The sequence below is a fragment of the Labeo rohita genome, chromosome 10 (assembly GCF_022985175.1).
Source record: "Labeo rohita strain BAU-BD-2019 chromosome 10, IGBB_LRoh.1.0, whole genome shotgun sequence".
NCBI classification, from domain to species: Eukaryota; Metazoa; Chordata; class Actinopteri; order Cypriniformes; family Cyprinidae; genus Labeo; species Labeo rohita.
Window position 1 is genome coordinate 7,383,870 of NC_066878.1, and position 27,930 is coordinate 7,411,799.

The 27,930-nt window shown below is 36.0% G+C and overlaps 1 protein-coding gene across 29 annotated transcripts in view; it reads right to left on the minus strand.

Annotated features, from left to right (window-relative positions):
* Positions 1-661: 661 nt before the first annotated feature.
* Positions 662-27,930, minus strand: part of dlg2 (discs, large homolog 2 (Drosophila)) — a 273,796-nt gene continuing 246,527 nt past the window's right edge. For 24 of the 29 annotated variants that reach the window (XM_051121178.1, XM_051121189.1, XM_051121186.1 and 21 more), the window contains 9 exons: positions 22,109-22,285; positions 18,339-18,414; positions 14,850-14,949; positions 8,282-8,332; positions 8,060-8,161; positions 5,538-5,710; positions 5,158-5,267; positions 4,975-5,066; positions 662-4,292 (listed from right to left, as the gene is read on the minus strand). In XM_051121178.1, coding sequence (XP_050977135.1) covers positions 4,186-4,292; positions 4,975-5,066; positions 5,158-5,267; positions 5,538-5,710; positions 8,060-8,161; positions 8,282-8,332; positions 14,850-14,949; positions 18,339-18,414; positions 22,109-22,285 — 988 coding nt within the window. In that variant the 3' untranslated portion in view covers positions 662-4,185. Of the gene's footprint in view, positions 4,293-4,974; positions 5,067-5,157; positions 5,268-5,537; positions 5,711-8,059; positions 8,162-8,281; positions 8,333-14,548; positions 14,595-14,849; positions 14,950-18,338; positions 18,415-22,108; positions 22,286-27,930 lie in introns of all 29 variants that reach the window. The other 5 variants (XM_051121188.1, XM_051121179.1, XM_051121176.1 and 2 more) reach the window with 1 other exon arrangement.

Below are 27,930 nucleotides of genomic sequence, written 5' to 3' on the forward strand. Positions count from 1 at the left end.
TGAACACACTATATTGACTTGATAAGTACATAATAAATGGACTTCATTGAGTACTTAAGTGTCTTGCAATAACGTCAAGGAAACAACGTTTAAAATGACATTTAAGTATGCACACTGTGAGAGGTCGTAAGTGTCCACCCTACCCATTAGTGACTGTCATACAGAGTGATTAGATAAATGACTTGTGACTTTCAGAACGGTTTGGAGCAAAAGTGGTTTGTCTTGCATGACAAACTCTGTTGAAGGTTCTGTTTATCAATTACAACATGTCATGAAGTCAGCAGCAGATTAATTGATGTTAAAAGGCAAATCTAGATGTCAGTAAAGAGGTCTAGATGCACTCTCAGTGCACCATAAGCAGCTGTTAGTCATCTGAAGAGTGTAAAAGTCTCACCAAATACTTATTTGACATTTTAGAGTACCTTCATTTATACCTGAAGCAATGTCTTTATTGGGATTCCTCAAAGCAACCTTAAATACATACTGCAACAGGATGCAAAGAATAGGTTCTTTTCTTTGTTTTTCCTTCAGAAAAGCCAAAAGAAAAAAGTGAAATAAAAATAATCCTTTTAACACACGTTAACTATACAGTCTCACTTTTTTTCTAAGTGTGCTTGAATCGTTACACTCATGGAATGCTGGGAAATGATACCTACAAACAGAAGGGGGATGTAAGTGTTTAATAATTTAACTTTAATCTTCTGTGATATAAATAGAAAAAACAGAGAGGTTTGGGGGACAGTGTTAATTAAAGATCTCCTATACAACTACAATAAGTGCAAACAGATATTTATATACAAAATTGCACATATCATTTGGGATTCAGGACAAAAGTAAGTAAATAAACAATGTGTGGAAAATAATTCGCATCGCTCATCATAATTAGCACGAACTCGCCGGACACAGACGGTCCAGAACATAGGAACAGACTAAATGCAACGCAGGTGTCAGGAATAAAACATTTGAGATTTGTGTGATAAACAGATGCACTCTGATCTGAAGGTTTAATATCAGTGATTAAGCCCTATCTGGCAACCCTGAGACAAAAACAACCCTATTTCAGCACGTTTGACTAAGCTGAACATTCACTTGGAATTAATGGACCAAATCAGACTATGAGCACCGTGAGGCTCTGGAGAGCCTCAATCAAGTGCATACAATCTGCAGGGTTTTGATTTTCATTAAAGCTACAGCATCAGTATTTGAGATTCAGTTTTGATTACTTAAAAGAAGGGAACCCAAAATCCTGTGAGATGCTTTCATGATCCATTGTGTGCATTTCTAAATGAATAAAATGATATGCTACAGATGATACAACAATCACATTGAATAAGGAGGAAAAAACTACACGTGTCGAAGAGAAGAAAATAATTTCACAGCATTTAAAATGTTCAATTTATATTCTGATAGTCACTGATGCCATCCATGTTTTACATTGTCATAATAACATATACATTATCTATTGTTATTCAAAGAAATTTCATTTTACACCATTAAGAGCTTCACTGTGATATTCAGTCTCTCTCTTCTGAAAATCCCCCTCTGTGTCCACCATCTGGTTGAACACAATCTGTGAATAAGTTCTCAAATATACAAAAGTGCTCAGTCTTCAAGAAAGCGTAAAAAATGTCTATCTGGCCCGAAAAGCCTCTTCCCTTTTTTTAAGGCAAGTGGTGACCAGTAGGTCAAAAGACTCTTGCCACAGAACCGTGCTGTATCATCTCCCAATAAATATTGCAACAAATAATTCCCCCCACATTTGAAACGAGTGAGCAGAGTTAATGGCTTTTGGCATTTGTAGTTTCCACGAATGGCAAGAGCTTTACAGTTAATGTAGAAGGACGGGAATATCTCTCAACTATACATGGAAAGGGCACGAATGACACAAGTATGCAGCGTGAATGTGTGGATAGGAAGCCAAAGTCATGTTAAAGTGTAAAGCATGCCAAAATGGAAAAAATAAACTAAAATGATCCATTACATTTATGTAAAAGCTTTTACGACAGGACTGCTTGCAGACCTTGTCCCTTTGGCCCTCATTTCTCTCTGGACTATATAGAGTTGAGTTCAAAAGTTTACATACACCTTGCAGACTCTGCAACCTAAAAAAGGGGGATCGTACAAAATGCATGCTATCTTTTATTTAGTACTGACCTGAATAAAATACTTCACATGAAAAACATTTACATATAGGCCACAAGAGAAAATAATAGTTGAATTTTTTTTGTTTAGTGATAGTTGTTCATGAGTCCCTTGTTTGTTCTGAACAGTTAAACTGCCTGCTGTACTTCAGAAGAATCCTTCAGGTCCCACAAATTCTTTATTTTTCAGCATTTTTGTATATTTGAACCCTTTCCAACTATGACTGTATAAGATCCATCTTTTCACACTGAGGACAACTGAGGGACTCTTATGCAACTAATATAGAAGGTTTAAATGCTCACTGATGCTTCAGAAGGAAAACTGATGCATTAAGAGCCGGGGGGTGAAAACTTTTGAACAGAATGTGCATGAACAGAATATGTGTGCATTTTTCATTTTGCCTAAGTATCATATATTTTTTTCCATTTAGTATTGCCCTTTAGAAGCTACAGAAGATGTTTACCAGAAGAAAAAATAAGCTCAATTTACCCTGATCTTCAAATTCCAAAAGTTTGGCTTAATGCATCGTGCTTCCTTCTGAAGCATCAGTGAGCGTTCGAAGCTTCTGTAATAGTTGCATATGAGTCCCTCAGTTGTCCTCAGTGTGAAAAGATGGATCTCAAAATCATGCAGTCATTGTTGGAAAGGGTTCAAATACACAAAAATGCTGAAAAAACTGAATTAGTGGGACTTGAAGGATTTTTCTGAAAAACAGTGGGCAGTTTAGGACAAATAAGGGACTCATGAACAACTATCACTTAAAAAAAAAAAAACTGGATCATTCAGGTAACAACACACTATGTAAACTTTTGAATGGGGTTATTTTTTTTTAATTCAACTTATTTTCTCTTGTGGACTAATGCAAATGTCTTTTATGTGAAGTATCTTATTCAGGTCAGTACTAAATAAAAAAAAAATAACATGCATTTTGCAAGATTCTTCTTATTTTGGTAAAATAATTAACATTTTGCAGATTCTGCAAGGTGTATGTAAACTTTTGACTTTAACTGTTTCTGAACCATGCTGAAACACACTCCGTAGAATCCTCAGCCAATTAAAGTTGAGTTCCAAGAATTTCAGAACTCTCAGTCGGTTTAGAATTAGCGCATTCCGGAACTAGACGGATAAGGGGGCATTTTGTTCAGGGAAAACATGCACTCGTTACCTTTCATTCTCACCAACACAACAGCGACGACAACGTGATACACCAGTACCAGTAAAATCTCTTTTCCAAAATGATTTTTAGACAAAGTTATATATCATCTTCATAAATATTTTCTGTGCTGTTGTGTCCTCTATCAATATAAATAGCAAAATATAGTGTCATATTTCCTACAACTAGTCGAATCCCCTTATCCATTTACACTAAAGCTTCTTAAAATCACATCTGAAAGGATCTGTTAGAAATAATGTACAATTGGAACTAAATATTCCAACAAAATGGATGTCTGTACAAAACAAAATAATACAACAAAACGCAACACAATCAATGTGTGTTGTTAGCCACAGGAGTGCATAGATGCTGAGTTTGTGAAATGGGTCTGGGAGGTGCGAGAAACCAACAGATTGGGTGGAAAAGTGAAGAAAGCTGATATCAACATCTTTTTTTTTTCTTCTTGGAGGTGGTGATGGTTTGTGGAAATCATCCGTGATGATCTGACCTACTTCTTTGACCTTCTGCTCGAATCCCAACCGAAGATTGTTTGAAGAAGAATACTCAGCGCTAAATTGTGTTTCCATTTTCCTTAAATTAAAACGCTAACCAATAAATATACAAACAAAGAGTCCACTTTTTTTTTGTTGAGACCAAAAATGCTTCTAACACTTTGTGGTGTACATTCAGGAACATTCATATTGAAAGTGAAAAATGCAACGTAAAATAAACAAACAAACAAACAAACAGAAGAAAAAAAAAATCACTGTAAGAGTTAACGATAAACATTGCCATAATAATAATTTATATTATATTACAAATTATTCCTATGTGTGTGTGTGGGTTTTTTTTCCTCCAGTCCAAAGTCCCTGCCAGGGTAAGGTGATTTTTTATAGTTTTTCTTTTGAGGGAATCCAGATGTAAGGTCCAGACTGTTCCTCTATCACCATCTTACACTGGTTATAAATGTCCTCTAGTGTGTCCCCTTGAACCAGCGCTGAAGGAAAAAGAGAAAGAGCTGATGTTAAAAGATTCTTAAACACTTCACAGATCAACATTTTTTCATTTTGCACTACAAGAAACCCTGATGACAGTTTCATAATGATCATTTTTGAACTTAATGGCTCATTAGCCACCTCATTGTTCATGGATTCTTCTGCATAACATGTAAGAATAGCCATTTTACCCAGCAACAGAATATCTTACACAGCAGAGAATGCAGCCTTTTCATTTCAAAATATCTTTTTTTCCTAATAAAAGAAATAGTTGTTCTATTTAAGTACACAGCATTATTAGTAAAGTAACACACTTTTTAAAAACCTTCCGGGAGCTTTTTGCAGATGCAGAGCATTGAAATAAAAAAGCAGCAGCACAGTCGCACAGGTTCATAATGTTCTCAAATTAATCATCATGTCGCTGCTCGCCTTTTCATATTCCTCCATACAGACTCACGGGGGTCAAGCTAATGTAAATTTCAAGAGAAAGTTGATGTGTTTCACTCAGGGGAGACCATCAGCTCTACGGCTCTGCTGTCAAACATGATGGATGTATCAGGCTGCAGTGGTTGGCCTCTGAGGTAATGCATATGCAAGAGACTATCAGAATATGCAAATGTGGTGATTTCCGAGTATAAAGGTACCGCTCGGGTCCTCTGGATGGATTAGGAACTTTTCTGTTACCTGTGAAGTACTCGCCAAACTCCTGCTCCAGTTTCATGGCACGGTCGTACGTCTTTTTGGCCTGTTCCTCCGTCAACCTCTTATTCATCTCCCTGAAACACATGGGTTTCAGAAGTCAGTCCCTGACTTTGAGTTTATTATTTATCGAATATATGCATCATCAGAGATGTGTGGTAAACTTACATTAAGGACTCGATGGATCTAGGCTTTATAAAGATGGCAATGGGGTAGAGTTGTGCTACTTGTAGTCGTTTTATAGCATTCCCAGACACGTCAAGTATGCAGTGCTTTCCCTAGAAAAGCAAAAAGGACTTGCTGGGGGGCGTTCACAAAAGACACATTCAACGACACAAGGACAAGTGCTGGCCTACGAGAAGTCTTGTGAATAGTGGTCCTTAAGATATCAAGTTTGACTCTTTACTACATCACTGGCTAGTACATCTAGAACATGCTAAACTAGCTAGGCGTCCCAAATTGTGAAGGCAAGGCAAGCTTATTTATATACTGTAACACAAGTCATACACAACGTTTGTAATGGTTGTAAAACCACATCAAGTACTGACCCTCTCAGCCACGTATTTGACAGACTGGACACTGGTTCCATACAGATTGTCATTGTACTGTCCAGCCTCGATGAACTTGTGCTCTTGGATGTCTTTCTCCATCTGCTCTCGTGAGGTCACGAAGTGATAATCTCTCCCATCTACTTCATAATCCCGCTTTGGTCTGGTAGTATCTGGAATTTGTTAAAAAAATCCAGGCTTTAGTTTTATAAGATTTGGGTACTTGGTTCTACAACAGAAATCATCATCGTTATTGTTTACAAACACTTTCATGAGAATTACATTAAAGGGATAGTTCACCCAAAAATGAAAATTCTGTCATTAATTACTCAACCTCATGTCGTTCCAAATCCGTAAGACCTTTGATCTTCAGAACACAAATTAAGGTTTAAATCCAAGCTTTCTGACCCTGCATTGACAGTTGCTGTTAAAGTTGTTGTTTTCGTTTTCTTTACGCACAAAAAGTATTTTGTAACATCATAAAATTAAGGTTGAACCACTGATGTCACATGGACTATTTTACCAATGTCCTTACTATCTTTCTGGCCTTTGAATGTGCTTTTGAACGAGTTGTGTTGCTGTCTATACAGGGTCAGAAAGCTATTGGTTTTCATCAAAAATATCTTAGTTTGTGTCCGGAAGATGAACAAAAGACTTACGGGTTTGGAATGACATGAGGGTGAGTAATTAACAACAGAATTTTTATTTTTGGGTTAACTATCCCTTTAAACTGTCAGAGGGCAAATCTACTTAGAATTACAAATAAACTATTTTATGTCTACCTTTCATGGTGACATACTAAGACCTAGAAAAGCAGCAGTGATCTAAGTAGAAATACCCATAGATCTCACTGACTAGATGAACTGTATATTACAGGGAAGGACTATTACACTTTCTACTTATATCTTGCTCATTGCAAACTAATATTCTCACTTACCTTCTTGATCAGAACTGTTAGCCGCTTTTTTAAAATTATGAACAAACAAAAACGGTTAAATAAAAGTATGAAACTCAAAAACAAACAATAAAGAAAATATTTAAGATGTAAAACATGAAAGAGCTCTGTGGCACCCATCAGCAAGTTCTCAGAACGATATGGGATTTTGATAACACTTTAGTATAGGGACCAATTCTCACTATTAACTAGTTAACTAGTTTGAACTAGCATGCCTATTATTAACATACTGGCTGATTATTAGTACTTCTAAAGCACATATTCTGAATGACCATATTCTATATCCCTAATCCTACCTGATACCTAAATTTAACAACTACCTTACTAAAATTAACAAGCAGCAAATTAGGAGTTTACTAAGGCAAATGGTTTGTTAATAACGAGAATTGGACCTTAAAGGGATAGTTTTCCAAAAAATATAAATTTTGTTAATTACTCACCCTCATGTTGTTCCAAACTCATAAGACCTTTGTTCATCTTCGGAACACAAATGTGACATCAGTGGTTGAACTGTAATTTTATGAAGCTATGAGAATACTTTTTGTGTGCAAAAAAACTAAAATAACTTTGTGGTACTCTCCAAAATGGCACTAGGGTGATGCGGAGGAGAAGAATTGTTAATAAAGTTATTTTAGTTTTTTAGCACAGAAACTCTTAGGTTCATAAAAATACGGTTGATCCACTGATGTGACTTGGATTATTGTGTTCTTGGTACCTTTCTGGGCCTTGAATGTGGTAGGACCCTTTGGTAGGAGGGTCAGAAAGCTCTCGGATTTCATCAAAAATATCTAAGGAAGGTCTTACAGGTTTGGAACGACATGACAGTGAGCAATTAATGACAGAATTTTAATTTTTGGGTGAACTATCCCTTTAAATTGTGATCTGAGATACCTTTATGACCATTAAAGTATTGTCAATGTGTCAATATTTTGGCTAATATGTGTAGCACATGCCAACAAAGCTCTTTCCCAATAAACATAAAACTTAGGTAAAATTGAAAACAAAGGATATCTTACAAATTGTGAATTAGAAGGTTATTTTCAAGGTTTGCTCTTTTAATTTATTCTTTAGACCACTCGTAACTTCTGAAAACATCACTGACTAGTGAGCTAGTTGAAGTTTATTAATCAGCAGACCTTGAAACGAGTGATTTGATATTCACAGCACAATGAAATGAGTTTCAGGAACTGCACAACAAGCACTCCGGGACAGTAGGGAACATCACAGACTCTTATGGTCAGGCCACTCACCTTACCATCTCATTTTGATGAACCCCACCAAGGCTTAAAACCCCCAAGACTACTGGATCTAATTACAAACTACTTTGGCCGGAGGTTTTTCTAACACTCCAATTGAAATTCATAATGGCACAAGTGAGAATACCACAGTACACTATTGCTCAGTTGGGTTCTTTTAAGACACTGGCTGAATCAGCCTCTACTGAAGGTTAATCTGTGCATATTAAAGATGAATAATGAATAATTAATGGAGGAGCTATTGAAAGTCTAGTTTATTTGATAATCTAACCACCTGGGCTGGAACCACAAGACCTCTGTAGAGTACTTACGTGGCACACATGACCCAAACTTGTCTGGGAACTCGGAGATGAGGTCATCGTTGATTCTATCCTTCATGGGCCCCAAGATTATAACCGGTCTGGCATAATTAACTGTTCAAACAGATAATACAGACAGAAAATCTCTGACTTAAACACCAATCACGTAATCTATTTATACTTATTGCGAACGTCATACAGTTCAAACACGTGAGACGGTGGAGAGGCACTCACTCTCTTGTCTGATGACGGGCTCATACGAGAGGATCAGTTCCTCTTGACTCCCTGGAAACAGAACAGAGAAACATACTCAGTGGGGTGGGTGGTTACGATGGCACTCGGCTTGCTTTCTGCAGAACGCCGGCGATCGTGATGGCCACATTTGGTGCGCCCTTCACCAAGGTCTCTTTCATCTCATAGCACAGCTCAAGTGGAAGTGTAAATGAGTTACTGAGCATGTAATGTCATTACGTACTTGTTGACAAGGACATTTGTATTAAAAAAGAGAAAAATGAAAAACAGTGGCAAAATCGAGTTAGCGCTCATTTAGGAGATTAAAGGGATCATCAGAAAGGCTTTAGGACGATGATGGACAACAGAAAGGCAATTTAATCGCGGATGAGACTGAAGTTTCAGACAGTGGCAACACTAATTGAATATAATAGTCCAATTATGGAAACGCAGGTCCAAAGTGACGCTAGTTGTGAGGTGGTCTGCACACACAGGGACTTGGAGAGCCAGAGGAGTTTATTTTTAGCCCTGGGACGAACAGAAGCAGGCTGCGGCAGGAACACAATATGGTTATTATCCATCGATTCAAACCCAGATAGGATTGAGTGTTATTCTGAGCCAAGGATTCATTTTTCTCATTGGCAGCGGTAACATTAAACTATAGAGAATGAATCACACATAAATCAGCTTTGGTGTAGTGCTCTGCTCTTACCCTGAACAATTTAGATGCTGTGGAAATGCTAGATGGCCTCTATTTGTGTAGTTATCGCCATCAACAGAATGGATTATGTCCATTTAAAGCCTTGCAAACACAAAGCACACTCTAAAGCTCTGTTTGGCAATCTAATGAGCTAGAGGCAGAATTTTAAGGCATCAAATGCAGACGCACGACAAAAAAGCTGGATAACGTTGCTGCCTTCTAAAAATTTCTTGTTTGGCCAAGTTCTAAAGGCAACACTGCATGTTTACAAAATGTTGACTGTGTTGACACATTTTATTCAACATATTAAAAGAAGTAGTTTACTTCCAGAATAAAAAAAAATTCTGATAATTTACCCACCCCCATGCCATCTAAAATCAGTTGCAAAGAAATGAAGGCTTTTGAGAAAAACATTCCAGGATTTTTCTCCATACAGTGGACTTCAATGGGAGCCAACAGGTTAAACGTCCAAATTACAGTTTCAATGCAGTATTAAAAGGCTCTACATGATCCCAGCCAAGGAATAAATGTTCTATCTAGCGAAACAATCAGTCATTTTCTTTTTTTTAAGATGTATTTTTGGCGTTTTTATGCCTTTATTTGGATAGGACAATGTAGATGGACAGGAAGCGAAGTGGGAGAGGGAGAAGGGGGAGGGATTGGCAAAGGTCCACAAGCCGGGATTCGTACTCGGGTCGCCCACAGCAGAATGGCGCTATATGTCAACGCGCTAACCACAAGGCTATATAAAATCGACACAATCAGTCATTTTCTTTAAAAAAGAAAAAGAAAAGAAAAACGTCTTCCCACATTATGCAATCACGTTGGAAAGGTCACGTGCGATTAGTTCTTCGTCTGTATACTTCAGTTCAACAAGGTAGGGTGGGCCGAAAAACTCCATCTCATTAATCCTCCAACTTCAAAATCGTCCAACATTGTTGTTTAACCTTCTTTGTAAAGGGCTTTTGACTGTCTTTGCACGTTTGCTTTGTAAACACTGGGTCGGTACTTCCACCTACATCACGTGTGACCTTTCCAGCATGATTACGTAATATAAATCTTTATTGTTTTAAGAAATTGACTGTTCGATTTGCTAGACAAGACCCTTATTCCTCGGCTGGTGTCATGTAGAGCCCCACAAAGTTGCACTGAAAGTGAAATCTGGACCTTCAACCTACTGATCCCCACTGAAGTCCACTCTATGGAGAAAAATTCATTAAATGTTTTCCTCAAAAACATTTTGGTCACATGTGGGGTGAGTAAATTATCAGGAAATTTTTATTCTTGAAGTGAACTTATCCTTTAAAGTATTAATAAAATGTAGAATTACAAATGATTATTTCTTCTAATACTTGAGTGTGCAAATGTTAAGCTGATTAATATGGGGCTCTAGTGTTAGCAGCAGACCCAAATGAAAAAAATATATATATGTCATTGCGAGTTGAGTCTCACATAGCTGGTTATGTAGAGCATTCAAAATCAGTAACGGTGTTTAGTATGCTCTCTTAGAAGGCAGCTGCCTATGTAGGTATTAAACAACAAGGCTGCTCATTTTGAACGGAACTTGAGTTTTTTTTTTTTTAATTCTGCAGGAAAGGACGAGTTCTGTGCATTAAACAGAAGTCAAGCTGAGAGGAAAGCATCTGTGAGGACTTTAAACAAGGTTATGTGAGTTTGATCAATGCCTGGATTTTGTGGTGGAGACAGATTATACATCATATTGTAAGACTGGACAATGACCTTTGCCCTCTGACCCTGATATGAAGCCAGCTATAAAAAATTAAAGGATTAGTTCACTTCCAGAATATAATTTACACACCCCTACATCATCTAAGATGTTATGTCTTTCTTTCTTCAGTTAAAGAAATTAAAGGGGTTACTGGATGCAAAGTTCACTTTTAAATGTTGTTTGAACATTAACGTGTGTTGGCAGTGTATGTACACATCTACCCTATAATGATAAAAATCCATGCAGTGGGTTTTAATCAATTTGTAAAAATAATATCCCCTTTTTCAAATTTAGCTAAACGTGGCTAAAGTAAACAGGCTCGTCACTCCACAAAGAGAAGAGAGGGGCGGGGCGAGCAAAGCTCATTAACATTTAAAGCAACCTCAACCAGAACAGGATGATTTTTGCAGAGCTGATTTTAGCAAGGTAAAAAAGGTGTTATTTACACTACCATTGAGAAAGTAACCAAATTAACCAAAGCATGTTATAGACTTTTCATTAAGACCCTAAAGGATCGTATCAACTTGTGGAAAATGGGCATTCGATGACCCCTTTAAGGTTTTTGAGGAAAAAATTCCAGGATTTTTCTCCATATAGTGGACTTCAATGGTGGCCAATGGGTTGAAGGTCCAAATTGCAGTTTCAATGCAGCTTCAAAGGGCTCTACACAATCCCATTTGAGGAATAAGGGTCTTATCTAATGAAACAATTGGTCATTTTCTTAAAAAATGTAATCTTAAATACTTTTTAACTATAAATGCTGGTCTTGCACTAGCTGAAACTCACACAGTACATAATCACACGCAAGTTTCGTAGGCGGAAGTACCGACCCAGAGAGAAAAAAAAAATATATATACTTAATTACTTTTTGCAATAAATGCAACCTTTCTAATATTAGACATATCTTTACATTAACCTTTAATCAACTGTATGCATCCTTGCTTCATTCACTGAAAAAAAGAGAGAACACAAACAGTAGTGTATATACATTCATATTAATGAAATGTTTGCTGAAATGTAACTGAAATGTTTCAGCTAAAAATTGCCATGGCCACAACTCTTTCTGCATGTTACAGCAAACAAACTGTAAATGATTCTTTCTGACAGCACATATCATTTTTCATCAGTGCGTTATCAAGTAAGTCCATTTCCAAAATAAATTTAATAAAAGCCACAAATCCTGTTTACCAGCCAAGGGGAAAACAAACAAGTCATCTTTCATTATGTTGACGATGGCTGTCTAGAAGAGCATCATGCAATATGACAATTACATGGCAAAACTTAATCTGTCCAAAGTGACAAGCTCATCCAGAGAGTTTTGAATTCACACTCGGTCTGGAGACCTGCCACTCTCAAGACGACTACAAAACCTGACAGCTAACGTTTTGGAGCTGGACTGTGGTACTGTATCTCAAACAAACTGACCTAAAAATCATCGGGTTACTCAGTAAGGTTTTCTTATAGCAGGGCTTTTAAGTTTTCAAGGGTTGAAGATTATTATCAGGGTCTCGCTATAAACTTTGACCACTGAAGTTGGTTGTATTGGACAAAATTAGACTTGAGTTTCAAGCATAAAATAAAATTAGACACAGGAGATTAAATTAGGGACTCAGTACAGAGGAAGAGAGATAAACACTCAAACACTGGCTTTGTTTTCTGTGAACAACTATATCTTCTCCTTTTTATGTATTATATCCAATACATTTCAATTCATTGAGAAAAATGCTAAATATTCAGTTTGACTGATGTGTATTCCCTTAAAACCATATTTCTAATAACTGCATTGGCTAAACGCTCTTGATGTGAACATAAAAACACTGTCAAAAACACAAGACAACATTTGCCACAGCACTGCAGAGACATCATAAAAGACAAACACAAAAGACTAGAATGATATCTATAAGCAGAACTGTATGTTATGATTTGTTTTGAATCACGTCAATTTAATTCACATTTATTTGTATAGTGCTTTTCACAATACAAATCGCTGCAAAGCAGCTTCACAGAAAATGAAAATTTCTACATTATATTTAGGAGTAGCTTATCAGTGGTGACTACGGCAGAGTAAAAATCATGCAGTTACTTAATGACACGTATTCAAACAATTAATGACACAAATTCAAACGGTGAACACTACTAACGGCAATGATTATATATGTCTGTGACGCAAGTATTTATTAATTTAAGTGTTTTAATGCTGTTGTTTTTTTTGACAAACCCATCCCTAAATGTGACAAAAAAGGTCAGACTTCTTTTTAGGCCAAAATAACCAGGTATGCAGGACTAAACATTAGAAAATTCTGGAAGCCTGTTTCTGCCATTGAAAGAAAAAAAAAAATAAAGGTATTTTTGACACAATTCTGACGTTTTTTCTTGCAATTCTGAAATATTCCAAAATATAAACTCAGAATTACCATTTTCTAACAAATACTGACTTATGAAATTCTCAGATTTTATCTCGCAATTCTGACTTTTTTCCTCAGTATTCTGAGCATACATCTCACAATTCTGTCTATTTTCTCTGAATTCCAAATTAATATCTCGCAATTCTGACTTTTTTCCTCAGAATTCTGAGCATACGTCCTACAAATCTTCCTTTTTTTTTTAATTCTGAGTTTATATCTCACAATTCTGACTTGTTTTCCTCAGAATTCTGAGCAACTCACAATTCTGCCTATTTTCTCTGAATTCTAAGTTTGTATCTCACAATTCCTAATTTTTTTATTCAGAATTCTGAGCATACATTTTACAAATCTTCCTATTTTCTTTGAATTCTGAGTTTATATCTCACAATTCTGACTTGTTTTCCTCAGAATTCTGAGCAACTCACAATTCTGCCTATTTTCTCTGAATTCTGAGTTAATATCTCATAATTCAGAATTTTTTCCTCAGAATTCTGAGCATACATTACCAGTCAAAAGTTTTTGAACAGTAAGATTTTTGATGTTTTTTTTTTTTTTAAAGAAGTCCCTTCTGCTTACCAAGCCTGCATGTATTTGATCAAAAGTACAGCGAAAACAGTAAAATTTTAAAATAATTTTATTACTTAAAATAACGGGGTTTTTTTTAATATGCTTTAAAATGTAACGTATTCATGTGATTTCAAAGCTGAATTTTTAGCATCATTACTCCAGTCACATTATTCTTTAGATATTATTCTAATATTCTGATTTGCTGCTCAAAAAACATTTATTATTACTATTATTATGTGACACAGGAATGAACTACATTTAATATATTCAAATAGAAAGCAGTTCATTTAAACAGTAAAAATATTTCACAGTATTACTGCTTTTCCTGTATTTTGGATCAAATAAATGCAGTCTTGGTTAGCAGAAGAGACGTCTCTAAGAAACATTAGAAATCTTACTGTTCAAAACTTTTTGATTGGTAGTGGGTAGTGTACATCTGACAATTCTACCTATTTTTATGAATTCTGAGTTTATATCTTGCAATTCTGTCTTTTGTTCTCTGAATTTCGAGATTACATCTCACATTTCTGTTATTATTTTTTTAATCCGGTGGCAGAAACAAGCTTACATAGAAAATAGCACAATATTCTTATACAAACTAAACAAACAACATTTGACAACTATTCTGACATGTTATGTTCATGCAATATTTTAGCTACCACATAAACCTAAGGATGATAATGCAGGAATCCCTGAAACATTACAACCTGTGGACCAACATACATTAGTATTCTGACATGCAGACAGGTCTGTGGTTGTTGGAGACAGCTAGGACGACGCAACAGAAAGAAAAAAAAGAAAAATCTGAACTGAAATGTTACATATGTGCTTGGGAGAGGGGTATTGGGTCCATTCCTTAACACACTTACTCAGTGTCTTTGCTCCGTACCCGTCCTCCCCTATTCCAGAGATGTCCTACACCACACAGCCGATCAGAGAGGCGAGGGGGTGGAGAGAGAGAGAATGAAAGAGGATGGGAGACAGAGAGACAGAGGAAGAGAGAGAGACAGTAAGGTTGTTGGTGGGGCGAGAAGAAGGAGGACATGGGCTTCCTGGAGCTACCTACACACACCTAGACCTTTCAACCCACCCCGAGGATGCGTTTGTGTGAACGTGTGCTGTTTTTATGCACCTACGTGTGAGAGTGCACGTGCGTTTGCGGCTACTTACGTTCCGAGTCGCTGCCGTCTTGCTCGTCGGCGTCCTTGTTCTTGTAGAAAGGGAACTTGCGTGAAAAGATGAAGTTCTTTCTACGTTTTTCACTGAATGACTGTGCGGAGAGAGAGCATGGTGCAAACAGGGGGCTCTAAACGCTGTCACAATCATGCTGACAAAACAACACATCAACCGGAGCTGGACGTGAGGGACAGCAGCTTGGAAACAACCAAGCATCCAATTGTTTTTCAGTGGCAGGATCATTCACCTAAATGAAATTTGCAATCCACTCACTGGACTAATTACATTAGTTTTTGGCTTGGACCGAAAGCTCTCGGATGATCATGAATAGGCGATCTTTGTTTGTCGTGAAGGCTGATCCAAACCCTGCTGTCCATGACGTCACAGCACCTGAGCTGTTTTCAGCTCAAATGTATTCAAATTAAAACATGATCAATAGGAATGAACATACAAGGGAGGTAAACAATGATAAACAAAGACCAACTGAAGCTGGTTTAGTGCCATGCAAAGGCAATGGGACTTTAAAAAAAATACTAACTCATATTAAAAACCAAGCATGCAGGACAGTCCTGACAAGGTGGCATGCTGACCAAAGGCAAAATTTGTGCTGCTTGGTTGTAGTATTATGATGTTCTGAAGATGAATTGCTTTTGGTTATGAAATGCAAAGAAATATAAATGAGGTAACACATGTGTGACTGTAAAATGTGATTTTCTAGCTGATTCTGTGAACCTGAGGTCAATACGCTGCCTGATATGAATGTAATTTTCCTGATAAATTAAAACCTGTGATGGTGAAACCTGACTTGGACACAGCTGAGGTCAAAAGTTTACATACACCTTTCAGAATCTGCAAAATGTTAATTATTTTACCAAAATAAGAGGGATTATACAAAATGCATGTTGTTTTTTACTTAGTACTGACTTGAATAAGATATTTCACATAAAAACATTTACATATATTCCAAGAGAAAATAATAGTTGATTTTATAAAAATGACCCTGTTCAAAAGTTTAGATACACTTGATTCTTAATACTGTGTTGTTACCTGAATCATCCACAGCTGTTTTTTTGTTTGTTTGTTTAGTGATAGTTGTTCATGAGTCCATTGTTTGTCCTGAACTGTTAAACTACTTTTCTTCAGAAAAATTCTTCAAGTCCCACCAATTTTTTTTTAAAATCCACTTTTTCACACTGATGACAACTGAGGGACTCATATGCAACTATTACAGAAGGTTCAAACGCTCACTGGTTCTCCAGAAGGAAACACGATGCATTAAGAGTCAGCGTGTAATCTGGGAAACATTTAAGTATCTGCTGTAGCTTGTGAAGGGCAATACTAAATGAAAAATATATAATATTTAGGCAAAATAAGAAAAATGTGCACATCTTCATTCTGTTCAAAAGTTTTCACCCCCCCCCCCCCTTTTAATTTTTTTAATCAACTATTTTTTTCCTCTTGTGGACTATATGTAAACATCTTTTATGTGGAAAATCATATTTAGGTCAGTACTAAATAAAAAATTACATGCATTTTGCACGTCCCTTTTTATTTTGGTAAAATAATTAACATTTTGCCGATTCTGCAAGGTGTAAACTTTTGACCTCAACTGTATGCCCAGATCATATTTTACCCCAAAATAAAAAAATAAAAAACAGATTCATATTATATAAATATGAATTATATTACATCAAGCCTATTTTAGGGACCCTTAATAGTTCTTGCATTATAAAATGTTATTGAAATTACTTTCCATCCAACCCTCATTTCTGTAATGCAAAACCATACGGGGAAAAAAAACTATAACACAAAAGTAATTTTTTTTATTGTAAAATATGTTAACATCTGAACATATATTTTTTTACACTAAATGTAATAATGCTTTAATTAAAAATAATCGGTGACAGTTTACAATAGTGTCATTTGATAACATTAGTTGATGTTTTATATTAACTAACATTTATTGCTCTGTTGTTTAATCTTTGTTAATGTTAGTTAATAAAAATACAGTCGTTCATTGTTAATCATGTTATTCACAGAGCATTAACTAATGTTAAACACAACTTTGTGTTTTTTAATGCATTAAGAAATTAACATCAACTAAGATAAATAAATGCTGTAGAAGTATTGTTTATTCTTAGTTCATGTTAACTAATGTAGTTAACTAATGTTAACTAATGAACCTTATTGTAAAGTGTTACCAAATAATGCCTGTATTCAGACATTAGTGATATGATGAATGAGAATGAGATTTATTATTTTTTTTATTTAATTGTACTATTGTTTTTATTATTATTATACATTACAATAATGAAATTCAGAAATATTAATTTCTGCTTAATTATTAATAATGGTAATGGTTCTAAAAATAGGCTTCGTTTTCTTTAAACATAAACATAAATATTTTTTCTTATGATTTTGGGGTAAAACACAACCAAGTCTTCTCTTTAAAAAATTCACAGATAAATGAAATATATATTTAAATATATAATTTTAATTTGAGTGCTTTTGTGTGTATTTTTTGTGTTTTTTTGTGCTATTTTAAAATTTCAGCACAGTGTACGAATGAAATCAAATGTACCCCTGATAGTGATTAAAGGTAATATTTATAACTATGCTAATCCTCTCTATAATGCACATAAACAATCCTATAATCAATGCATTTTCAATCAACACTGAAACCCTATGAGCCATAAACCTGAAATGATACATATACAAGTTGGTGCATCTTAACACAAGACAAAACCACACAACAAAATCTTCAAGTAATTCATCAGTGCCAACACCCCCACCCCTCTCCCATCTTCAAAAGACAGAGGGAGAGAAAAAAAGAATAAGAAACAAGACACAAGAAAGAAACGGAAATTTGCAGGCCTGGCTGCAATGTTGCTATGGATACTAGTGGGAATCATAAAGCAAAAAAATCTGAACGGCTCTGCGGTTGTGTGCCGAACTAAAAATACACCCTGCATCCTTCTGTGTTATTCAGTTCACCTCTCAAACACAAGAAATATTTACTACCGATGACCTTATCATACTGATCTCATAAAAAACGCATTAGGAGACACATTTATGTACAAACATAATATTAAGGCTGGCTCTGTAAACTGTGCTGCAGTACTGATGCTGAGAGCTCAGAGTGAGCTGTCACACTGCGGCAGAAGGACAGAGTCTCACACACACACTTTCATTCTGACTGACTGACTCAATGACCCACCAGCACAACTTGAAATGGGAAAATAAATGCAAGATGACACGGCACGACAGAAACTAAACTGGATAGACTGTAGAAAGGGAGGAGACCGACGTTACACTAGATGAGCGAAGAGACACGACAGGGGCTGCTGGTGAACTGTCTCTAAACTGTCATTAAATCATTAGGCCCTTCCTGTTTATACCTGAAATCTGGGGCGAACACAATTTCAGATGTTGGCACTGATGGAACCATTTTAAAGACGATCACTTAACAAATAGAACACTCACCCCTTTAGAATCGAGGCTACCGGGTTTTGCGTTGAATTTAACTGTCTTCAGACGAGCTCTTTCTTTTCTCTCCACCCTGCCACAGTAACAGAGACAAAGTCAGTGAAAAGTTCTACACAAACGTGACCCTGGACTACAAAACCAGTCATAGGGGTTTTGTGATCATCTGTGGCCATACATCATCTGAAAGTTGAATAAATTGATGTATGGTTCATTAGAATAGGACAATATTTGGCCGAGATAAAACTATTTGAATATCTGGATTCTGAGGGTGCAAAAATAAAACATAAAAATAAAAAGAAAAAAAAAAAAAAAATGAGAAACTCACCTTTAAAGTTGTCCAAATGAAGTTTATAGCAATGAATATTACTAATCAAAAATTACGTTTTGATATATTTACTTATCATTATTATCTTTACTTAATATCCTGATGATTTTTGGCAAAGGAAACTCGCTAATTTTGACCTACACAATATATTGTTGGCTACTGCTACAAATATACCTACTACTTGCTACTTAAAGGAGAACTCCACTTCCAGAACAACAATTTACAAATAATTTACTCACCCCCTTGTCATCCAAGATGTTCATGTCTTTCTGTCTTCAGTCGTAAAGAAATTATGGTTTTTGAGGAAAACATTTCTGCATTTTTCTCCATATAATAGACCTCACTGGTGCCCCGAATTTGAACTTCCAAAATGCAGTTTAAATGTAGCTTCAAAGGGCTCTAAATGATCCCAGCCGAGGAAGAAGGGTCTTATCTAGCGAAATGATGGGTCGTTTTTTTTCGGAAAATAAATTTGTACAATTTTTAAGCACAAAAGGTAGTGTAGGACAGGCTCTGGGATGCATGTCCATGATGCTACGAATTAGTGATGGGTCGTTCTTTAACGATTCGTTCATTTTGGGAGTGATTCGTTCAGAACTGGAATTAGTTCACCTGTTTCGAGTCTTCGGGTGTTTCAGGTTTTTCGAGTCGTTCGTTCATCTTATGGGGCTGTCACTTGATGAACGAACAACTGGAACCGAAGACTCGAGAGATGAACTAATCAATTATTTTTTCCAGCTCACACTGCATTGGTTGAGCTTATGGGGCTGTCACGTGATGAACGAACGACTCAAACCCGAATACTTGTCAGATAAGAGGTGAGGTGAGCTAATCATAGACTAAAGACCCAGGTAAACAATGAATTAATCTTTTCTGTTTCTTATAGCATTGTAGTTTTGTCTTGTTTGTAGTGTGATCAACGTTTGTGTAAGCAGTAGATGTGTTAGGGAAGTAACACATAATATTTTAATTATATTTTGCTAAAATGTACGAAATGACTCAAAAAAAGATTTGTTCATTTTGCTGAACCAGACAGTAAAATGATCCAAACTTCCCATAACTACTACGAATCATGTCTAAGTTTATCGTCTGTGTACTCCGGATCAAAGTTAGAGAATGGCGAAAAACTCAATCTTATTTTCTCCTACAACTTCAGAATCATCCGACATCGTTGTACCTTTTGGTTTGTAAACAGCGTTTGACTTACTTGCACTTCCTTAGTCTTTGCGCGTTCGCTTTGTAAACACTGAGTCTGTAGTTCCGCGTGACCTTTCGACATGATTCAATAGTACGTAGCGCCATGAATGCGCATCCCACAGCCTGTGCTACACAAGCTTTTGTGCTTAAAAAGTATACAACTTTTTATTTTCCAAAAAAATGGCCGATCGTTTCACTAGATAAGACCCTTCTTCCTCGGCTGGGATCATTTAGAGCCCTTTGAAGCTGCATTTAAACTACATTTTGGAAGTTCAAAATCAGGGCACCAATGAAGTCCATTATAAGGAGAAAAATTCTGAAATGCTTTCCTCAAAAACCATAATTTCTTCACGACATGAACATCTTGGATAACAAGGGGGTGAGTAAATTATTTGTGAATTGTTGTTCTGGAAGTGGACTTCTCCTTTAAGACTGGTTTTGTGGTCCAGGGTCACAAATGTATTTGTATTACATTTGTACAAACATTTTAAAAGCATCACAGTTTTCATTTTAGATCTTGAGACACTGAAGACTGCAGTAATGATGCTGAAAATTCAGCTTTGCCATCACAGGAATAAATTACATCTTAAAATATATTTAAATTAAATAAATAAATAAAAAAACTGCTGTTTTAAATTGTAATAATTCACAATATTGATTGCTTAAACAAATGCAGCCTTGGTGAAGTTTACATGACCATTTTGTTCCTTATCTTTTAAATCAAACAGCATTTGCTGTTATACATTTAAGACTTCTTTAAGTAAATACAGAGAAATTAGCAGACAAGAATGTGATAGGCTAATATTAATGAATGACCTATTTTTGCTGCTTATTATTCACTTGGTGTACTCAGCTCTTTCATATCAGAAGAGGAAGGACAATTTTCCATTGTATGTTCCCTTTAAAGAGCCAACTTATATAGGGCAGTAGGGTAACAATTAGAACTAGGGCTGTCACATGTTAATTTAGTACAATTAATTGTATTAAAAAAATAGTTATGCAAAAATACTAACTTGACACTCTACCTTAAAAACAGGGGCACTCATGTACTCATGTTACGTTTTTAAATAATTAATGAACATAATTTAGGTGGCTGCACTAACTAAAAATTAATATATTCAATTTATTGGGATTAATTCGATAACTTGGCATATCAATTAATTTGATTGTATTTTTAAATAATTGGCAGCTCTTATTAAAAAGCTAAGACTGGATGCAGTTTGTGGTTATTAAGTTACTAATGGGAGCACAAAATGCTTAAAAAGGTGGTAATAAATCTGCATTGGTCACATTGGCGGTTTGTAGTTTTTTAAAGGAGTAGTTCACTTCCAGAATTAAAATTTCCTGATAATTTACACAACAATGTCAACCAAGATGTGCATGTCTTTCTACAGCCGAAAAGAAAGGCTTTTGAGAAAACACTGCAGGATTTTTCTCCATATAGTGGACTTCTATGGGGATCAACAGTTTGAACAGGCTTCAAAAGGGTCTATACAATCCTAGCTGAGGAATATGGGTCGTATCTAGCGAAACGTTTGGTCATTTAAAAAAAAAACAAAAAAACAAACAAACAAAAAAAAATATATATATATATATGCATGCCACACGTGGAAGTACTGAACAAAGCAAACAAAGTCAAACCCCCTTTACAAAAAAAAGGTAAAACAACAATGTTGGACAATTTTTAAGTTGGAGGAGAAAATGAGTTTTTTGCTCTACCATTTCGAACCGAAGTACACAGATGAGGAACTAACCACATGTGACCTTTCCTACATAATTACGTAATGTGTGTACGTGCATCACAGAGCTAGTGCAAGATGAGCATTTGTTGTTAAAAAAGTACAACATTTTATTTTATTTTATTTTTTTTTTTTAGAAAATGACCAATTGTTTAGCTAGATAAGACACTTATTCCTCAGCTGGGATCATGTAGAGCCATTTGAAGCTGCACTGAAACACAATTTGGACCTTCAACCCAATGGCTCCCATTGAAGTCCACTACATAGAGAAAAACCCTGCAATGTTTTCCACAAAAACCTTAATTTCTTTTTGACTGAAGAAAGAAAGACATGAACATCTTGGATGACATGGTGTTGAGTAAAAGATCAGGAAATTTTTATTCTGCAAGTGACCTAATCCTTTGAAAGTTACTAATGGGAGCACAAAGCACTTAAAAAAGTGGTAATAAACCTGCATTCACGTATATTTAGTCTTAGTAGTGTAGATGATTTAGCATGAAACTCACCTCCTCTTGCTGGGGATGACGCCCATCTCCTCACTGTCCCCTTCGGGCGTCACTCTCCTGGCCTGCCACCACTCATCATCCGATGCATTGATGACATGGAGGATGTCTCCATATCGGAAACTGAGCCCCTGACTGGGCAGACCACTATCCTTCGCCCTCTCATAGTCAAACAGAGCCCTGCAGAGAGAAAGGCACACACACACACACACAATGTCAGTTTTACAGACCTGACACATTGACGCAACATTTCGCATCCATCTGTCACTAAAACAATCTTGAATTGGCAGTAATGGCTGATGTGTTCTAAAGCAGCATGCGTGAAATGTGCAGCTACAGCTGTGAAAGATACAATAAGTGCCACTAGCCACGGTCAGCACATATTACACAGTAGCACACATTCCTTATAACTGTGTGTGTGTGTGTGTGTGCATGGAATGATGGTATGATGGGAGTATGATGGATTAAAATGACAACTGAAAGCTTCGTTCTACTGCCTCGGAAATCTATAAGTGGCTGCCATCACATTTTTTGCAAAGTTTGGGGGGGATTGCATCATATTACATTGCAGCAAACATTATAATATATAAATATATCTGTGGGATACAACTAGTGCACTATCTCTGGTCTGTTTTAAAAAATAAACAGTTAAACAACTGATTAATTCAGAACATTTCTGCCTTTTCTACCTATCATTTACTGTCTCCTCTCAGATGTACTATGATATTATAAACAACAGACATATTATTACAAACATATACAGTAAGATTTTTTAAACTAATTCTTTTATTATAAAAGGACGCATTAAATAGATCAAAAGTGACAGTAAAGACTTTAACACGATTACAAAAATTAAAGATATATATCTCAAACAAACATTTTTTTTTCCATTGTTTTCAACATTGATAAGAAATTAGGATATAAGAATGATTTCTGAAGAATCATGTGACTCTGAAAACTGTATTCAGCTCTGTGTTATAAAAAATACTTTCTAAATTGTGAATATATTGCACGATATTGTGTTTTTTACTGTATTTTTGTTGAATAAATGCAGACTTGGTAGGCATAAAAACATAACATCTTACAGACCCTAAACTTTACTGATAGTGTAAACATGGAAATCAGGTCTTTCTCAGATGCTACAAACCTCGAAATATATTAATATATGATACATTTACATCAGTTTGACTGAGAAATCTCAGCTTCTTCTCATAATAAAAAACTTCCAGTCAGAGAGATGCATTTCAAAGGCGATCACAGTTTACTACACACTCCTGCCATCTGAAGTGGGTGAATCACTATGCGGCGTCAGAAGAAACCTCTCATTCATCCTCATATGAAGGAGCACTATCCAGAGAAACAGCACACCGTTTCAAGAATAACTATGATTCATGTACTCATCCTTAGAAAGAGACACAAACACTCTATTTAAAGAGCAGGTTTTACACTGATGATGTCGAAACAAAGACCAGATGAAAAGAAGAATTTAAACCTGAACCGTCTGAGGGAAGCATGTGAACTGGAGTCACCCACTGATCTTTAGTGTGCACTTCAAAAATAAGCTGGAAAAGTATTATTTGTTTTGTTTTATTTTTGTAGTCTCGATTCTATTCTCAAAATTCGCCCACAAAAACGCTCCAGTTTTACAGCCATGCTGTTTTCACTGTTATCTACCTCCAGCAGGGCAGTGTGGATGATCAAGCGGTGAAGCACAGTAAAAGGAAGCACTATAGCTCAGACGCATCCGCGCACAAAAGAACAGACAGGCTGCCACGTCTCCTATAGGCCTTCCCCACTGAGTACACAATACAAGAGATAACAGCAATAATGCCCATTAAACTCATTCCTCCAGGTACATTTAGTCACGAAAATGCTTCAGTGCAGACCTGCGATAAGCTAGTTATTGCATTTCATGTTTCTCTCTATTGTTTATACAATTTCTTATTCTGTTTGGGTGAAAACCAAGTAAGCCCATTGTATGATGTCCACCTCCTAACAGCAAATGGTTACAAAAACTGTACTTCAAAATGAATTTGGAATGGCAATCGGGGGGTAACAAAGCCAAAGTAAACCAAACCTTGACCCCTGCAAATGTAAACACAATAAATAAGTGAATGTCCGATAACAACCACAACAGGCATCTATTAAAGACATTTATCCTTTTAGAACATGCTGTTCCTAAAATGCTGCCATGACACCACACATTAAACAGCACTTATGCATATTCAGCCCTGATAAAAGCTCTCACATAAGAAGAGGCTCTCCTGAATAAAAGTGTGAGAGTTTGGGGAACAAAAACCAGGTAATACTAGAACACTACCCCCGTCGTCTCTGCTGGCACTCATGTGACCTCTCCTTTATATTGCGTTTTGTAACCAAGACAACTCATAATGGAAGTCTATGATGCAGATGCAACAAATGAAATGTAGATGACAGAAAATCAGCCTAAAATCATTTAATGATTTAAATGACAAAAAAACACAAAAAACAAAAACAAACAAACAAAAAAAAAAACAACAGGATGAACATAAAATGTTATTTCATGTACATGTCCTAAAATACGTTTTATTTTTGTGTGGCTTCAAATATTATAGCAGTATAACTGTGTTTAAAATGATTTATGAAAAGTTAGATTATATAAACTACAAAACGTTTGGGCTGAATGTTTTTAAAGGGTCTTTTGTACATCTTATGCTCACCAAGATAGATGATGAAAAATACATTAAAAACACTAATACGGAAGTAATCAGAATATATAATACTGGGATATATTATTACAGTTTTAAATCATTTTTATATGTATTTAAATTGGGCTGTCAAATCAAATAATCATGATTAATTGCATCAAAAAAGTTTGTTGACAGACACACACACACACACACGTACATGTGTGTGTGTGTGTGTGTGAAGGCTGCAAAGCGAATTATCGTGATTAATCGCAATTAATCACATTAAAAATAAACGTGCATATTAATTATATGTGCATATTATGAATATGTGTGGTATGCATTTCATATATATATTGTAAACACTAACACTTTTATTTTGGATGTGATTTACTGTGATTCAATTTGATTTGACAGCTCTAATTTTAAAATCTAATTTAATCCTGTGCAAAGCTGCGTTTTTAGCAGCTGTTACTCCAGCAGATTCTTTAAAAATCATTAAACAATCATTTGAAACTGATTTTTTGTAAAAAATAAAATAATAAAAAATAAATAAATAAAATTAAATAAAATAAAGTAAAATAATAAAATAAAATAAAATAAAATTCTACCAACCCCATTTATTATAACATTTGAATGGAACTAAATACATAGACTTGGACATTATAGGCAGGACATTATACAGCATAACACATAAAATAAACACAAATAATTTTTTTTTTTGTATATTGTGTTGGTGAAATCAATGAAAATATACACAAACTACCCATACTGCACTGCTGTATATAGTAGATACCTGCATGACAGAGTTAATGGCTTGCACATAATGGCTGGCACACATGCTGCTCTAATGGATGGAACATTCAATCTCACAGATGCAATTACACAAGCATGCATTATTCCACAACAAACACCATATTAAGACAACTTATCTACACTTTCAGCTATATTTTAGCAAAAAACGTCACACGATGTTGCAAATGGCTCACTACGGTACAAGCAGGCAATAATACACAGCATGATGGCTGTAAGTCACCATTACAAACCATACTGAGTACAAAAAGCAATGATCTACACTATACACACAATTAGTGCTGTCTTCAATATCCTCATTAACCCTTGTTTCATTAAAGGATAAAACAAACACACACGCACACAGATTGAAACACATGCCTAGGGAAAAAAGCACATGTTCCCTCTCATCGGCCAATGAAGACGTTAAGGTTGTTATGGAAACTGCAAGCTACGTACAGTACAGTGGAGATAAATAATATTTTTATATGTTTGTATGCTGGCAGGTTCTCAGCTTATTACAGTGAATTCATTCCTCCATGGCATCATTATAACAGTGATGCTTCTCAAGACACTTCCAAAAAACAGCATGTGCTAGTGCAATCTGCCGACAAAAACTCAAATTTACTGTCATACGACACATATCGAATAATGCTCTCTCCCCTCAGCAGCCATTATGTGCAGTCATGATAATAAACAGAACTGATACAAGCAATGCAACAGATTTATAAATTACCTGATGAAAGAACCAAAACATTCTGTATTGCAAGAGCTGTAGCATAGTGACCATTTATGTATTTATGTATTAATTTTAAAACTTTTTATACTAATTTTCTTTTTTAAGTTTTTATTAAATTTTTTGGGGTTCAAACACATAGTGCTGAAACCCCTAATGTAATTGTTAGAACGGTCATAGATCAGCGAATTCCACATAAAACTGATCATGCAAATCGTAAGTCGTAGAGATTTGAAACTTGGAAGGAGGGCAGTACTCAGATCACCACCGAGGCTCGTCCCAATCGGCCAGACGGGGGCGCTACAGCGAACAACAGTACGAAATTGCCCATAACTCCTCAACTGTCAGTCGCAGGCTCACATGTCTTATGTCGTTGGAATCCTTGGCTCATGGCTCAATTGTAAGCCTGGGGAAATTGCTGGGTATTTCACATTTTTTTTTAAAAACTATTTTCGCCCAATCGGAACCAAACCAGTGCAGAAAGATTCTCTGGAGAGTGAATATCATTAATTATCACAGTCGCAAAGGGGTGCCAAAACGGTAGAAAGGGGCAGGGCCACTTTTAGCAAAATGCCTATAACTCCTGAATGGAATAAAATATCTTTACCAAACTCAGAACACTTATGTAAGAGCTCAATCTGAGGTCACAGGGGAAAAACTGCAGAGCTTGGCCACTTGGTGGCACTATTAGAGAGGAAAAAACATAAAAATAGCTATAACTGTGCAACCATTTGTCCTTTCAACATGAAAATTGGTGTGCACTGTCTTGTTCCAAAGTGCCACAAGTGTCTATAAGCACATTTGCATATTTCAAAAAACACAAAAGCCACTGGCCGAGAAAATTAGAGCACCTGTTAGAATAGGTTAACAAAAGCCGAACGGAACAAAACTGGTCGGGCCTGTTCCACTCATGGCCCAAAAGGTCTGAGAGAAATTTGAAAGAATTCGGCCACCGTAGGGTGATACCACATTTTTCAAGAGTGCAAATGCAAGGCTGTGTGGTTTTTAAGCAGTCAATGGGATCCACGGCTTAAAGAGTCAAAAAAAAATTTACACAGACAAAACCAAATTAAACCCTGCGGCTGGTTACGATACACTGAGGTGTTAAGACACAAAACCATCGGTCTGTGCAAGAAACCGAACAGTATTTATTTAATTTTTTATCTCTGATCAACCGCAATGCCTAACTTTCCTGAGCACGTTCACAACAGCCGGCGCGTGACACGTCAACATGCTTTGGCATATACAAGAGCAAGCTACCAAAACTTCAGTCGATCAGGCTCAAATGTTGGGAGTTGGTGAAAAGTCAACACTCCCGAATGAGATAGCGAAAGCAACCATAATCTTTTAGTTTAGTTTTTAGCCGTCGTACCCCCAATCTTCGCACTGTATAAACAATGAGTGATGTTATACGCTGATAGATCACTATGCCAGAGCACACTGACGCATCACACACTGTCTGTTGTGAACGTGCTCAGGACAGTTGGACATTGCAGTGGATCAGAGGTAAAAAATTATACAAATACTTTTCAGTTTCTTGCAACCGTTTTGTGTCTTAACACCTTAATGTATCGTCACGAGCCGCAGGGTTTAATTTGGTTTTGTCTGTGTAATGTTTTTTTGACTCTCAA